This window comes from Polypterus senegalus, chromosome 10, assembly GCF_016835505.1.
Source record: "Polypterus senegalus isolate Bchr_013 chromosome 10, ASM1683550v1, whole genome shotgun sequence".
Lineage (NCBI taxonomy): Eukaryota > Metazoa > Chordata > Cladistia > Polypteriformes > Polypteridae > Polypterus > Polypterus senegalus.
Genome location: NC_053163.1, coordinates 85,020,367 through 85,035,370, shown reverse-complemented (window position 1 = coordinate 85,035,370; position 15,004 = coordinate 85,020,367). Strand labels below are relative to the sequence as shown.

Sequence of the window (15,004 nt, the reverse complement as noted above, 5' to 3'; positions counted from 1 at the left end):
TTGCTGCATGATTGTTGGTGGTGTGTAGTGCTTCTATCAGTTAAGTCATTTGCTGCTTCGTCTGCAGATTCATAGGAAAGAGCATTACTCCTTCTGGCACAAGAGTTTAGATGCTAAAGTTTCCTTCTTGAAGTGATGGCTGCTTCTCAGCCTTCTGACCAGCTTAGTGTTTAGCTTGGCAAACTGGATCTCAGCTCTCAGGTTCACAAACAGAGGAGTCTGTCAGCTTTGGCTCCACAAGGAACAGCGGCTCATTGCTTTTTAGTTTCAGAGGTTTTCATCCATTTTCGGAGAGTAAAAGCAGAGCTCCCATGGGAGTTCCCTCAGAGCTTCATTGAGAGAGACACCTAAGAGAACCAAAGCAAACCCCATGAGTCCTCATGTTGGTGCAGAGGTTTAAAGAAATTTATAACGTCTCCTGATTGGATTAAAGTCACTTTCAGTTACAAAATCAGTGTCTCCTATAGGTGAGTTCTTCTGTCCGTCAAAGTTGTCATTTCTTGTATTAGAGGCGTTTGTTCTTACTTGAGTTCATTTGTTACCTTCTGGCTCAAGACGTATGCAGAGGGGCCTCTAGAAAGATGACAGCTCATCGTTTGACTTACACTTTTGGTATCAGATGAAGTCCAGGCAGATCCCGGTACAAGCCCTTTGTCATTCACTTAGTTTAGAATGAGAAATCTGCTTTCTTAACAGGCCTGGTTGACCACCAAAGCCTAGCACAATGAATAATGCCTAGATGCAACATAAAGTGAAAAGGGAACTCAAGGGTATTCCAGAAACAAACTCCCAGTTATGTTTGCAGCAGTGGCAACACAATCTAACGAAATGCATGGCTGTGGAAGAAGATTACTTCAGAGGTGACAGTAGCCATTAATGTACAGAGCTACATTTTTTCTGCTGGTTCATTCCAGGAATTAAATTGTCACACCTCATACTGTAAGTATAGCCAACTGAAAATATTTGACAGTCATTAGGAAAAAGGGATGTCAAAATTCTATCTGGACCCCACCAACTTCCCTGCCAGGCTCCTCACTCCTCATTCTGATGACGGTTGTGTAATTGTCGAGTAGATTTTAATCCCTGGAAGGGTAAAGTAATCAAAACAGCATTGAAACGAAGTGCTACCATAACACAGTGAAGAGTTCTGTGGCAGCAGGCAATTTCTGGATTAGTATGTTACAATAATAGCCAGGATTTTTTTTTAAACCAAAAGAAACAGCCTCACCATCTGATTCAAGAAGAGTTTTCAGTGTTGAATACTAAATACTGAGACAGATGGGCTATCTTTAATAATGGTGAAAGATCATATCGGAACTTTGGAAGCCCTATGGACAAAGAAATCTTGATGTGCTTGAATGTTTTTTTTTTATTATTATTATTATTAATTTAGTAATAAAAGCAGGCGTTATCTGGAGACTTCTTGTACTTTTTTAAAAATTTCCATCAATACATACATAAACACTCGTGGTTTTGTTGTTTTTGATTCAGTTTTATTATTTCATAAGGTCAGTGATGTCATTAATCCTTGCTGAGTCACTTTCATACCCATTGCATTAATCCCAGGAGGTTTTACTTTATTCTGTGTTTTTTGTTTTGAGTATGCCTGCAAGGACTGGTTCCTCTTTTCTGTTCAGGGCTGCTGGATATGCTCCAGCCACTCATGACCCAAAACAATAGATTAAACAGGTCCTGAAAATGGATACATAGATGTATGGGCAATGTAAAAGTAGTATGAGGCCACATTTCTCAGTTGACTGCAGCCAAGATATGAGATTCAAAGTACAGCGTCACGAAAGGAACTGAGACAAAAAAGGTTGGCATCAAGAGAAAGAATCAAGCTGATAATTTTATTATGTTATTATTGATAGTTTTTAATGAGTTTTATGTTTTTTGTTTTGCACTTCTTCTGGTGCCTCATTGGCCACAATCGTAACCCACTGGAAGAGGGGCATTATTATAAGTACAGCCTCACACATAAACACAAGGGGGATTGCAAGGTCACATTAATCTATGCAAGGACTGAAAAAATAATTTTGATTTATAAAAATAATGAACTTGCCCTTTGACTCATAATAAAGCCTTCAACTGAACCATGAAGTACCAAGTATCTGTACATGCTAGGGTGAAAAATTAACCAAATGATTTGAACAAAACTTCTTAGCCAAAAAAAAACCCGGCAGAAAGAAAAAGCATTGAAAACAAAGACAGATGAAAAAGCAAGCAGACAACTTTATGAACTGTTTACTGAAAAAGCATTTAATAAAATAAAATACAGGGAAAAAGAAAACAAACATCTTCTCCACTATCAAAATTAAAACAACTGTTCCACATTTAAATGCAAGTCCCAAAAGGAAATACTCTGGAGCTCATTACAAGCAACGTACTACTGAGCAGCCTTTCCATACTGCCATCATTCTTAAACTACAGCAAACATGTCACCTACCTTTCCTGCCATTTCCCACCCACCCAGCTCTTAAGACAAACTCCGCTGGCTCTGATAGGGTCAGATAGTGTCTTGTCAGGCTCTAATAAGGCACTTAGATAAACTCTGCTTCTTCATACTTATGCAGACGCATGATGGATCTGCAAAGAAAATAAAAAGGTAAAGAGTGCATATTAAAATAATACTTCATTTACTCATTTTTTCAGAGTCTAGTTGCACAATTTTAAGCCTAATAGGACACAGAAAAATGACAATTAAAAATTTTAAATAAAACCTACTAGAAAATGAAGGAAATCAGCACTTTGTGAGTGGCCACCACCATTAAATGTTATTCAGGTTAGCTTGGTTAAGTTTTTCTATTCAATATCTCAACTGAACAATCATAGTCCCAGATGCACACTGAAGTCACAGGCAGTACATGCAATGCACAGGCAAATCAAAGATTCCAATTTAAGTTCTATTGTATGTTCCTACCTGCACTAAAATATCATTCATATATATCTCTCTATTATAAAAAAAAATCTTGGAAGGAGACGATATGTGATTTTCTCAGACGCTTTAACATCCGGCGAGACAAGGCAGTGAGACAAAAGTACAGCTGCTGTACAGGCTTTTAAATGATCGACATGCAGTGCAACAAGCAGAACACGCAGCTTAGCAGCAGCAGCAGCAGCAAGCTAGCAGCTGATCCGACCACATCTACTTCAGAACATGAACAGCAGAGATGTGAAGTGGCTGGCATATAGCACCCACTTTGGGCAAGCGAAACGAGCAGGGGGCAAAGCCCCTAGTATATAGGGGAGAAAATGAACATTTGAAAAATCAGTGATGTAATAAATCAGCAAGAAAAGCAACATTATAACAATGCACGGAATGAACCAACACAGTAAAACAGTTTGCAATGGTGCATGCGATCGTGAGTCGTAACCGAAAACTCGGTTTTTAAAGACTGCTTACTTCATTGTGTTTTAACCTCAGTTGTAAAGGATTCTTTGGAGGATCCCATGGGATACCCCTCGCAAACCGTTTAACATGCTGCATATGGCGATTCACCTCCGCAAGAAACAAGCCTCTATGAACAGTCAACGTGGCTCGGAGGTGCCAGGAGTTGGTGGGCGTGGCTCCTTCTGCGTGCGCCATAGGTGTCTTACTTGTCGGCGGCTCAGTGAGTCCACGCCCCTTCCGGCATGCTTTCCATGGTTGTCTTGCCTTAGTGAATTATATATATATAGATATAGTATATATGTAGTGTACTATGTCTTAGCTAATCTAATTTTTTAATATACATTTTGTTATAAGATATTTATTTTTATTTTGCAACCCATTTTAGTTATCAGTAAAGAGCAAATTTCACATTTTCATACATTCATTTTCCAAAAAAAATAAAATGTTACCGCATAACTTTTGTTTTTTATCAAAGAAAGTACTGTACTTAATAAGTAATAGTTCACTTTTCAGATAAAAACTTGATTATTATGCACGCATATTGCTCATTGCATGATTAAGATCAATGATATAATGAGCTGATTGAGCCAAACTGATGAACTGAAACAGAAATGGGAGCAGAACCAACCTGGAAGAAAGACAACCGAAATAATATGTGAGGGTGTGGCAGGTGTGACATTTTGACATTCAAATCGTCAATTCCCACAACATGGCGATAGGTTCTCCTGCCTCAGCAAGGTCTTTGGCAAGCAGAAGTTTCACGGCAGACAGGAGTTTTATTGTGGCTTGACAGAAGATGCTGTAAACAACATGACATCATTCAAAAAATAACAATGGGAATGTATAACATAGAAAATATGACATTAACAGTTTCTAATGATATAAAATGTATCAGAAGCTCACTGATAATATCCTAGACACGAGGACAGAAAATAGCAGCATTTATAATTCCAAATAAAAAAATAAAAGGAAAGAAAACATTCCTTAATACACCTTCATCTAATACACCTAATATTTGAACTCTTCAAATTAAATCTATTCTTGGGTCCAACACATATTTGATCAATAACACTTTTAAAAGTCATTTTTTAATTTCCCAAAAGTTTTTTTTAACCTGTAGCCCCCAATTTGAAGTATACAAATTGTTTTAGTACAGTAAATCTTTGTGTGTCACTCTACACCCATACAGTTGGGTTTTGTTGTCAAAATAACAGCAGGTAAATAAATGTAATCTCTTTATAAAGATAAAAGCTCAAAACCGCAGCCATTGTGAGGACATGCTCTACCGTCTCAGTTTGCTTTAGCATGTCCTTTATTCACAATCAGAAACATTCTTTGTTACAAAAATGAATTTCTTTAGTGGGTATTACCTAGAAAAGGTTTATTACAAACAGTTAAGGCACTGTATTGGTACACATATGGGTATGCGTGCGTGTGCATTCGTGCCTGTATGTGCTCATTGATCATGGGCTAAAGAAGGTAAAGATGTACTCACTTTATGTGTGATGGCGTTTGAACAGCTCTGTAAAGCAAGCAGAAACAGAGTTTTAATTGCAGTACACTTTGGTTGGTTCTAAAGAGATCACATTAATGTTTTGCATTACACCCACTTAATTCCAGTATACTTTAGGGCTTAACAGCTATAGATGTTAATTTAGATGCATTTGCCCAATAGTCTTTAATGAGTCTGGAAACATGCTTTGTTGTTTTTTTTTCTCTAGGCACAGCCGTGGTGACTTCAAACCGAGCCATGCTCTGGACAGACAGTCGATACTGGGTTCAAGCAAAGAGACAAATGGATTGCAACTGGGAATTGTATGAGGACTGTAAGTGAAAGGCCAAAGCTCCAACTCTACACCTAATCAATTTGTCAATGGTGCATATTCCATTGTTTCAAGGTTGTGTATTTGGTTTTCCCAACATCAAAGCTTCTAACTTTCTTGCATTGATCATGCAAAAAACTATTTCTCACTAGAATGTCTACTAAAATATTAGTTGTTGTTTTCTTGTTTTAATATAACATTTTTCTTTATTTTATGTTGTACTAGTTTTTTATATACTATACAAGCATGTTATGCTGCAATGATAGCACCGGCCATGCTAATAACAATGACACTGCCTCCCTGGGTCAAGCAAGTTCTTTAGAATGAATGATGGCTGTATGTCTGCTCAACAACACAACTGTGGACACTTGACTGGGGTTCAACAACATGTGAGGTGCAAGTCCTGGTAGGCACTAAGGAACACACCGTATATCACAAGATGTTGTGTGACATCATTCTGAAAAAATGCAGGTTTTAGACTCCATGTGTCTAGCAGAAGATCAATGATTTAATGGCCATATCCCGATCTTCTTTGATATGACTGTGTCTTCTGTAAAAAGAATTGAAATAAAATTAGAGCAGTTGTGCAAGCTAACAATGAAAACTCCAGTAAAAAATAAAGAAGTCATAGAGTCAAGAAATACTTACCTCGAAAACTCTTCATTTTCATTTCTGTCTCTTTTGTAATGGAAAGAAACTCCAGAAAATGAATGTGACATCCAGATCTGCAGCACTCTGCTGGACAAGGCTTGAACTGCAGCTTGTGAGATTGCTTTATTGTGTGTGTCAGGTCAACAGGGCCACATGAGGGCCACGCTGTAGATGGGAAGGTGGATGCTATCACAACGTGATTTGCACAAGAAATGGAGTTTTCAGTACTTTATGAAGTGAAGTCTGGGAAGAGGCTTTTCACATTATAGGGTGTTTAGTAAGAAATAAACAACAAGAAACCCATAGACACATAAAAATGACACAATGTCATTAGCATAGCACATTACTGCTTAGAACTGCGCATTCGCAAAAGTTTAATCAGATGACAACAGTTTGTTTTTAAGCTGGTTGTTTCTTCTTATTGAGACCCTTCAAGCTCACTAGAACAATAAAATTCAAAGGTCTTTTTAAAATCTTTCATAGCTCTCTATTATAAAAAAAAATTTGGGAATGAAACGAGACTTTTTTACCTGCGACGAGACATGATCTTTTGAAGAGAGACACTTTCACGTCCCGCGAGACAGTCAAGTCACGTCATATTTACAACCTTTGGAAGCAAGTCCTGTGAGACGGTGACTTTTGCAAGTGACGCCCTACTTACAACCATTTTCAAACAAGACCACGGTCATCTATCCTCTCAGTTGTACAAATGCTTTTGGCAGACACACTTCCTGTGCTCTCAGCTCTTAAAAATTTTATATGTTCTAGATGACACGTCAACGACTAAGCGAAGAAGAAACAGCAGTGTGTCGAAAAGAGACCCAAAAGTGTTGTAGAGAAAAGAATGCAGAAAAGAACGCAAAGAAGAACAAAAATGATCTATGTGCAAATTCTGAAAATAAGCAAAGTAATAATCAGCCTGTCCTGCGAGACTAGACTTTGTGCCAAGAGATTTAACCACGCCCGGGGCCAGCAAAAGACAAAGTAGAACATCGTAAAGAATTCAAAAACGTTGGCGCAAAAATGATAGTAAAGATCGCATTAGATAGATAGATAGATAGATAGATAGATAGATAGATAGATAGATAGATAGATAGATAGATAGATAGATAGATAGATAGATAGATAGATAGATAGATAGATAGATAGATAGATAGATAGATAGATAGATAATTTAGCGCAAACAAACGGAAAATATTACTCGGTGAAATAACGGAACAGCAAAAAGACATTGAATAGTGTTTGAGGATGTTTGGTGGAGAAGAGAGACAATGCAGTGAGACAAAAGGACAGCTGCTGTGCAGGCTTTTAAATGTTCAAAGCGCAGATGCAGATCACACAGAACAGCAGCAGCAGCAAGCCAGCACCTGATCAAGCAAAGAGGAGGTAAAAAGAAAAACTGTATATGTTTCCCATTGTATCCCCGTTTAAGAGGGGTTTTGGAGGAGCAGGGGTGTGTTCAGCCCCCCCCCTTTTCACAATGGTGTGTAGCGCTGGTGGCGGGGATTAGAGGGGGTGAAGCCCCCCTAATAATGACATATTACTGTATCTGAAGATGTAAGGGGTTCATGGCAATTTTATAAGCCTAGCTGTAAGTATACTTCTCCATGATGTAATGATTTTGAATTATAATGAATGCAGCTACATGTATAAAACTAATTTAAAATCACTGTGTCTACCTTATATGCCATTAGTTTTTATAAAAATGTGTGACCTTAGCTGGGCCTCTGAATCGGACTAGAACTTCCAAGATAAATTATTGTCAATGTCATTGCCAAAGAATGTCAGATGCTTAAGCATTTATATGATTTTGCTGTCAAGGCCCAGGGCAGTGATGAGGATGTTGCACATTGAGATTTGGCACACAGCTACATCCAAATTGGGAGCTAAAATGGAATCCATAATGAGACTACCTTTCAGTGACAGCACTGACTTCCTCTGAAACAGCTGTGACACATGGAAAACTTATTGATTTAGTTATTGCTTAAGTTGTATAACTTTATTTAACCTTTACATTTTACAGCTTATGTAAATACAATCATCGAATGGCTAATTCAAGAAATTCCAGCAAAGAAGGCAATAGGATTTGATCCCTTCCTCTTCTCTTTAGGTAAGAATAATACACACACTCCCTAACCTCACAAGATCATTTTACACAGAGATGCCCCACAGCAAAACCACTGCTGCTCAGAGGCATTGATGAGCACTGACCTCACCTCATGTTTATGCCCAATATTGCGTATCCTTCCAGCTTCTTCATAATGAACACTAGACAGTTACCATGCATTCAGGGTTCAACAGGAGGCCACAGATATTTACAATTTCATGGTGGAAGATATCAAATGAATGTGCCATTTCATACATTTTATAGTATTCTACTTGCACCAGTAAGGTGGTAGATTTAGTGGAGATTACTAAAATCACTGGAGAAATCCACTAACGTTTTTACAAGGCAAGTGTCTCTAAATCTACAATGTGCACCCTAGATGGAGTAATAAGAATAAAGTGTCTTTGAAACTGCACCTTTTCAAATAGATTCTATTTCTTACTTGGTGCTCTGTAAAGGAAACCACAAATATTCCAACACCATAAGCAGTTTAGTAATTATTATGGTAGAGGATCATAGCTCTATAACATAAAAACTGCTTTCCTAGCAATAAGTCACAGTTTCCATAGTCAAATAAAAAGAATTATTTCATCTCAAGACTAATATACTGCTTCTTCCATGAGTTACTGCCAGAAATGTACAAAAACAAGTGCCAGACATGATTTAATTGCCAGTGCCATTCAGGGAACACCTTTTAGTGTATCAGGCGAAAGTTTATTTCTTAAACATCTTAGATGAACCAAAGTGAACTGCTAAGCATGAAGAATACCATCTTAGGTGCCAAAAAAGGTCCAGCCAACCTTTTGTCATGTAGGCTTTTGCTGGATATATGGAGTAAAAATTTCAGAACTGTAATGCGGAAAAATGCATGTGAATACAGACATTCTAGCAGTCTTCAGACTAAATAAATGTATCAATGAGCTTATTTATAAATTTGCCAATGAATCATAAAGTATGATGCATGAATCTAATTCATACAATAACCTAACCCACTCTATTTGTTAAGGTTGCATTAAATTATCCTTTTCAGGGTGGTACAGCAGCACAGTGACTAGTATTGCAGTGTCTCAGATTCAATCTTCTGGGTTCAAATTCCACACCTAGTGCCTTTATGTGTTTAATTTGTATGTTCTCACTGGGTGCTCAGGTGGTGCAGGTGTATGCATACTGTAAGTGAGCCCAGTGATGGACTAGCATACCATTCAGGTTTCATTCCTGCCCTGCTGTCATTGCTGCTGCTTAGGCTCCAGACTCCTGTGGCCCTGAATTGAATTAATAGAGTCTGAGGAGAATGTTATGTGTTATCTTCTGGCCCACATGTAGGGAGATCTCACCTATTGGGCTATAAACGTTAATCAATATTAATAAGTAACAGACTGCTGCAATCAAGCTTAGGACAGTCACTTTGATCAACTTTATTTGAAGATACTAGAAACCAAACTGTAGTGTTCATGATGCATGATACCATCAAATTCTGACTCTGTGAAGGATTTTCTTACCTTATTAAAATCATCGTCATAGAATAGATAAAGAACATGCCAAGCTTCCAAGCGAGGCTCTACATGGGAAAAGGCAGGCTCTGCATTCAGAACTCAGCCTCTTAACAACCTAAGAAACTGAACAACTAATTTATAAATCCAGGCATCATTACTATGAACACAAAGAGAAAGCTAATAAGCTTTTAGCTCAACAAATCCACAAGCAAGAAGTTTGCAATGCAATCCCAGTAATCACCAACACGAACGGAGACAAAATCATTGACCATAAAAATGCACACATTTAGAGACTACTATAAATCCTTATATTCTACTGAGTTTAAAGAAGACAACACACAATCTAATGCATTTCTGGATACATCACAGATACCAAAAATAGATACTTTTAGTGCGGAGGAACTGGAAAAACCTCTGGTGCTATCAGAATTACTAGATGCTATATAGTCACTTTAAGGCGTGAAATTCTACCTCAAACTTTTCACCAAGCACTAATCACCGTCTTTCCTAAACAAAATAAGGACTTATTACAATGTGCATCATACAGACCAATTTCACTTCTGAATAATGATGTTAAGATACTCTCAAAAATCATAGCTAGAAGGATGGAGAAAGTGCTGTCTTCGGTGATGTCACAAGATCAAATTATGTTTATCAAGGGTCGACACTTATCTTCCAATCTTCAACGCCTGTTTAATGTAATATACTCACCAACAAAATCAAACACCCCAGAAATATTATCAACATTGGATGCAGAGAAAGCATTTGATATGATTGAATGGAAATACCCGTTCACTACATTAGAGAAATTTGGGTTTGGCCCGAACATTTGTGCATGGATCAAACTACTGTATACCAATCCAGAAGCTTCAGTTTGTATTAACAACATTTGTTCAGACTATTTTAAACTAGAACGTGATACCAGACAAGGATGCCCCTTGTCACCGCTGTTATTTGCAATCGCCATTGAACCACTACCGGTTCACTGTCGAAATTCTTATCAGATAAAGGAGATTTTGAGAGAAGGACTGGAACAGAAAATTTCTCTAGATCCAACCTGCGGACGCTGCAATCAAGTCCCAGCCTCACTGGGCCACATGTTTTGGGCCTGCACCAAATTAACATCATTTTAGACCAAAATTTTTAAGTGCCTTTCAGACAGCCTTGGTGTCACAATCCCTCCTAACCCATTAACAGCTGTGTTTGATGTTCCTCCAGATGGGTTTAAAATGGAGAAGGACAAACAAACTGTGATTGCATTCATTACACTTTTGGCACGCAGACTTATTTTGCTAAACTGGAAGAATCCTAACTCTCCTCTTTTAAGTCAGTGGGAAACCGATGTTTTATATTATTTGAAATCGGAAAAAATCAAATATTCAGTTAGAGGATCTGTACAGAATTTTTTCAAAATCTGGCAGGATCTAATCAATAATATTTTAGAATAAGCTCTTAATGCACCGAAGAAGCAATTATCTCCAAATTTCTTTTTTCTTCTCCATTCATCTCTATTGCCCTATTTAACTCATTAATTTAGGTATGTTTACAAGCCTTAAGTTTTACTCCGTTGGCCGTGATCTCTCTCTCAGGGGGTGACTTGTTTTCAATCCTATTTTTTGTAAAAATGGATCTATTTGTATGGAATGATTACAATAACAGTAATAAAATAAAAAAAATAATCATCCTGATCAAATCTCTAGCTCAATGATTGGGGTTCTTTTACTTTAGTACATGATAGCATTATTTTTCTTACCCTCTTTTGTTTGCAGACACTTGGGAAGCTTACCGCACTGGTCTATCAAAGACTGATCTGACACTGAAGTCCATTCCTAATAACCTTGTAGATGAAATCTGGACTGATCGCCCCCCACCACCTTCCAAACCAATTGAGCGCCTCCCTGATGAATTTATTGGTTAGTATTCTTAATCATCACATTATACTCATTAACAAAATTACAGTAAGTCATTGTTAATATTTTTGCACAAATCATAAGTCTCTAAACAATTAACCTCTTGAGGAATCTGAGGTCTTTGGGTCTATTACTTTCTCTGCTTGAAAATGTAATGCCTTTTTAACCTGGCTGGATCCAATGTTAACAGAGTTCATGTTAACAAAGTCCCTGTTCTAGTGATGAACTCAAGGAATTACTGCTTGGGAAACATCTTCAGTCATCCTTGCAGGAAAGGCACAATCCTGATGTTGCCAGAAACAAGACTCATTGCAGCTTATCTCATTTTCTGAAACTGCTTTTCCTGATGGGGGTCACAGTGGTGGCAGGCCAAGGCTATTTGTTCTATTATTAAACAAACAAAGCAGAATAAAGAATGCATCACCAGGTTTTCAGAAAACCCTGTAGTGTTTACTGTAAAAATATAAAAAGGAAAATATATATCATATTTATTGATTTACATGTTTGTGTAAATATATAACATATATGTATGCATATATAAGGCTTGTTATAAATTTAATGAGACTTTTAGGGAGAATATTACTTTAAAAATTACTTTGTGATACATGTCGGTCCTTTAGCCCTGCAAGCATTTAAGTCTTCTATGAGGTTTGTCAGTACATTGGTGTTGAATGTTTGCAAAGGCTCATACAAGCATTTAATACTGTGCACTATTTGCATAATTATATAATTAGCATATAAGAATAATTAACACTAATTAATTATGTGTGTGTGTGTGCTTGTGTATATATATACAATGTGTATATATAGATGTATGTATATATATATATACATATATATTCATATGCTGGATACTTTACTGTACTGGATGTATATGTAATTCTTTAGGTACACATTTAACTTATATTTAATATTGTTTCATAATGTTAAATAAAAAAACATGAAAATGCTGCCCTGACCAAAGCACTGCCTGAGGCGTTTACCTCATTGCCAGCCCTAGATGTGACAATATTTTTAAACAGGCCACATTAATCACAAAAATTAATGTATTAACTTTCCCAGGCCTAATATATATACTATGTAAAAGGATAAGTGCCTGTGTGTCTGTGTATCTGTGTATATTGTCACAAAACGAGACAAAGACAGAAAAAGGTTTGGGGCAGCCACCCATGTAATTCGGTATCCCGGCTGCAACTTCGTTTTTCTTTTAAATATCAGCACTGAAGTGCTTACAACAGAGTCCAAAACAAGACTGCCACAGAAGGGAAAAGGGAAGGCTTTTAAAGGGGGAGACAGGAAGTGAGGTCATAAGGGTCGGGCACGTGTTCATGTTCATTGGTTCAGTCCCGGATGTGACATCAGGGGGGCCGGAGCTGGCAAGGTCTGTCTCCATTGGCTCGGTCCCAGAAGTGACGTCCAGAGAGACAGGTGGAACCTCCCGGGTTAGGTCTACAGGGAAGTGAGAAAGAGAGTTAGTGCGCTCTGCCACATCCCGGCATGGCTCAGAACTGCCTTCACTCGAGCCCTTTAGCTGCCTCCCATGCGCGTGTGTGACAAGGCCCCCTCAGCCCAGACCCGTGGGTCGGGCGACCTTAACCGAGAGGTCGAAACCCGAGAGAGAGCATCGCGTTGGCATGGAGAGCACCCCGACGATGAACGAGCGAAAACTTGTACGGCTGCAGGTCAAGAAACCACCGGGTGACCCGCGGATTCGACTCCTTGTGCAGGGCCATCCACTGTAGAGGTGCATGGTCCGTGACAAGGGTGAACTCACGGCCCAACAGGTAGTACCTCAGCTGAGTGATCGCCCATTTAATCGCCAGAGCCTCCCTCTCCACCGCCGCATACCTGGTCTCCCGGTCCAACAGTTTCCGCTCAGGAACATGACGGGTGTTCACACCATCGACACTTTGGCTCAGCACGGCTCCCAGGCCTGTGTCCGGCGTCCGCCTGGAGGATGAAAGGCAAAGAAAAGTTAGGTGCCATCAAAATAGGTGCGGACGTAAGGGCCTTCTTCAAGTCACCAAATGCAGTGTCTGTTTTGCAGTCCATACCACAATGTTCGGGCCCTCTTCTTTGTTAAATCAGTCAAGGGCGCTTTCTCCAAAACCGGGTACAAACCGGCGGTAGTACCCGCTAACCCGAAAGGCTTGGACCTGCCGCTTGGTTCATGGACGGGCCATTTCAGAATGGCATCAATTTTGGAGCACTGTGGCCTTACGGTACCCGACCCACCAGGTAGCCTAAATATTTGGCCTCGCTTAATCCAAAGAAACATTTCTTGGGATTAATCCGAGCCCGCCTCACCAAGTGTCCGTAATACCGCTTGGACATGCTGTAGGTGTTCCTTCCATGTGCTGGAATAGATGACCACGCCATCTAGGTAGGCAGCACTGTATGAGTTATGAGGTCAAGCACTTTGTCCACCAGACGCTGAAAGGTTGCTGGAGCCCCGTAACCCAAATGGAAGGACACGATACTGCCAGTGTCCGCTAGGGGTACTAAACGCGTTTTTCCTTCGGAGTCCGTTAAAGGAACCTGCCAGTACCCTTTGTCATGTCAAGTGTGGTCAGGTATTGAGCCTGTCCAAGCCTCTCGAGGAGGTCGTCCACGCGTGGCATTGGATAGGCATCAAATTGGGAGACTTGGTTAAGCCGACGGAAGTCATTGCAGAACCTCCAACTCCGCCAGGCTTACCGACGAGCACAATGGGGCTGGACCAGGGACTATAACTCTCCTCAATTACACCTAGTTCCAGCATGCGCTTGATCTCAAGCTCCACTTCAGCCTTTTTGCCTCGGGAAGACGTGCAGGCGTTCTCGGACAACAACCCCGGCTCTGTCACAATGTTGTGCTCAATCAGAGAGGTCCTTCCGGGTGTTCACTGACTACCTCTCGACGGTCCGGATAACTGTTTCCAGCTCCTGCCGCTGCCTGGGTCTCAAGTCTGCGCCAAAGTTAAGGTCGGTGTGTGTGCGAAGAGTGAGCGGGCTGGCCGGAGGAGGGATCGGGTCCCTGTCCTTCCACGGTTTCAGCAGGTTCACATGATATACCGCTCCTTTGGCCGACGATTGGGTTGACTCACCAAATAGTCACCAGTCCCTTCCTCTCCTTAACTTCAGAGGGGCCCTGCCAGTGGGCAAGCAACTTAGAGTGGGAGGTAGGCACTAGGACCATGACCCGATCTCCGGGTGGAACTCCCGAAGAGACGTGCCGCGGTTGTAGTAGCGAACCTGTGCTGCTTGAGCCTCCTCCATGTGACTTTTAAGGACAGGCCGAATCTTTCCAAATCTATCGCGTAACTGCGCGATATACTCCAGTATGTTAGTGGTGGGAAGAGCCTCTTCTTCCCAGCCTTCTTTCAAAATATCCAATATGCCCGAGGTTGTCGCCCATACAGTAGTTCAAAGGGGAGAACCCCGTGGAGGCTTGTGGGACTTCCGATAGGCAAAAGGACGAGGGGAGGAGCTGATCCCAGTTCCTTCCATCCTCGCTGACCACCTTACGTAGCATTTGCTTGAGAGTTTGATTAAACCTCTCTACTAATCCGCCGGTTTGAGGATGATACACCGAGGGTTTTAAATGCTTTATTTTCAGTAATCTGGCAGTCTCCTTGAACGTCCCGAGGT

The 15,004-nt window shown here is 40.0% G+C and overlaps 1 protein-coding gene across 1 annotated transcript in view; it reads left to right on the top strand.

The window, feature by feature from the left end:
• xpnpep2 (X-prolyl aminopeptidase (aminopeptidase P) 2, membrane-bound) overlaps positions 1-15,004 on the top strand; it is a 142,431-nt gene that overhangs the window by 75,579 nt on the left and 51,848 nt on the right. The window contains exons 5-7 of the mRNA XM_039766060.1: positions 5,113-5,217; positions 7,889-7,975; positions 11,235-11,378. Coding sequence (XP_039621994.1) covers positions 5,113-5,217; positions 7,889-7,975; positions 11,235-11,378 — 336 coding nt within the window. The remainder of the gene's footprint in view (positions 1-5,112; positions 5,218-7,888; positions 7,976-11,234; positions 11,379-15,004) is intronic.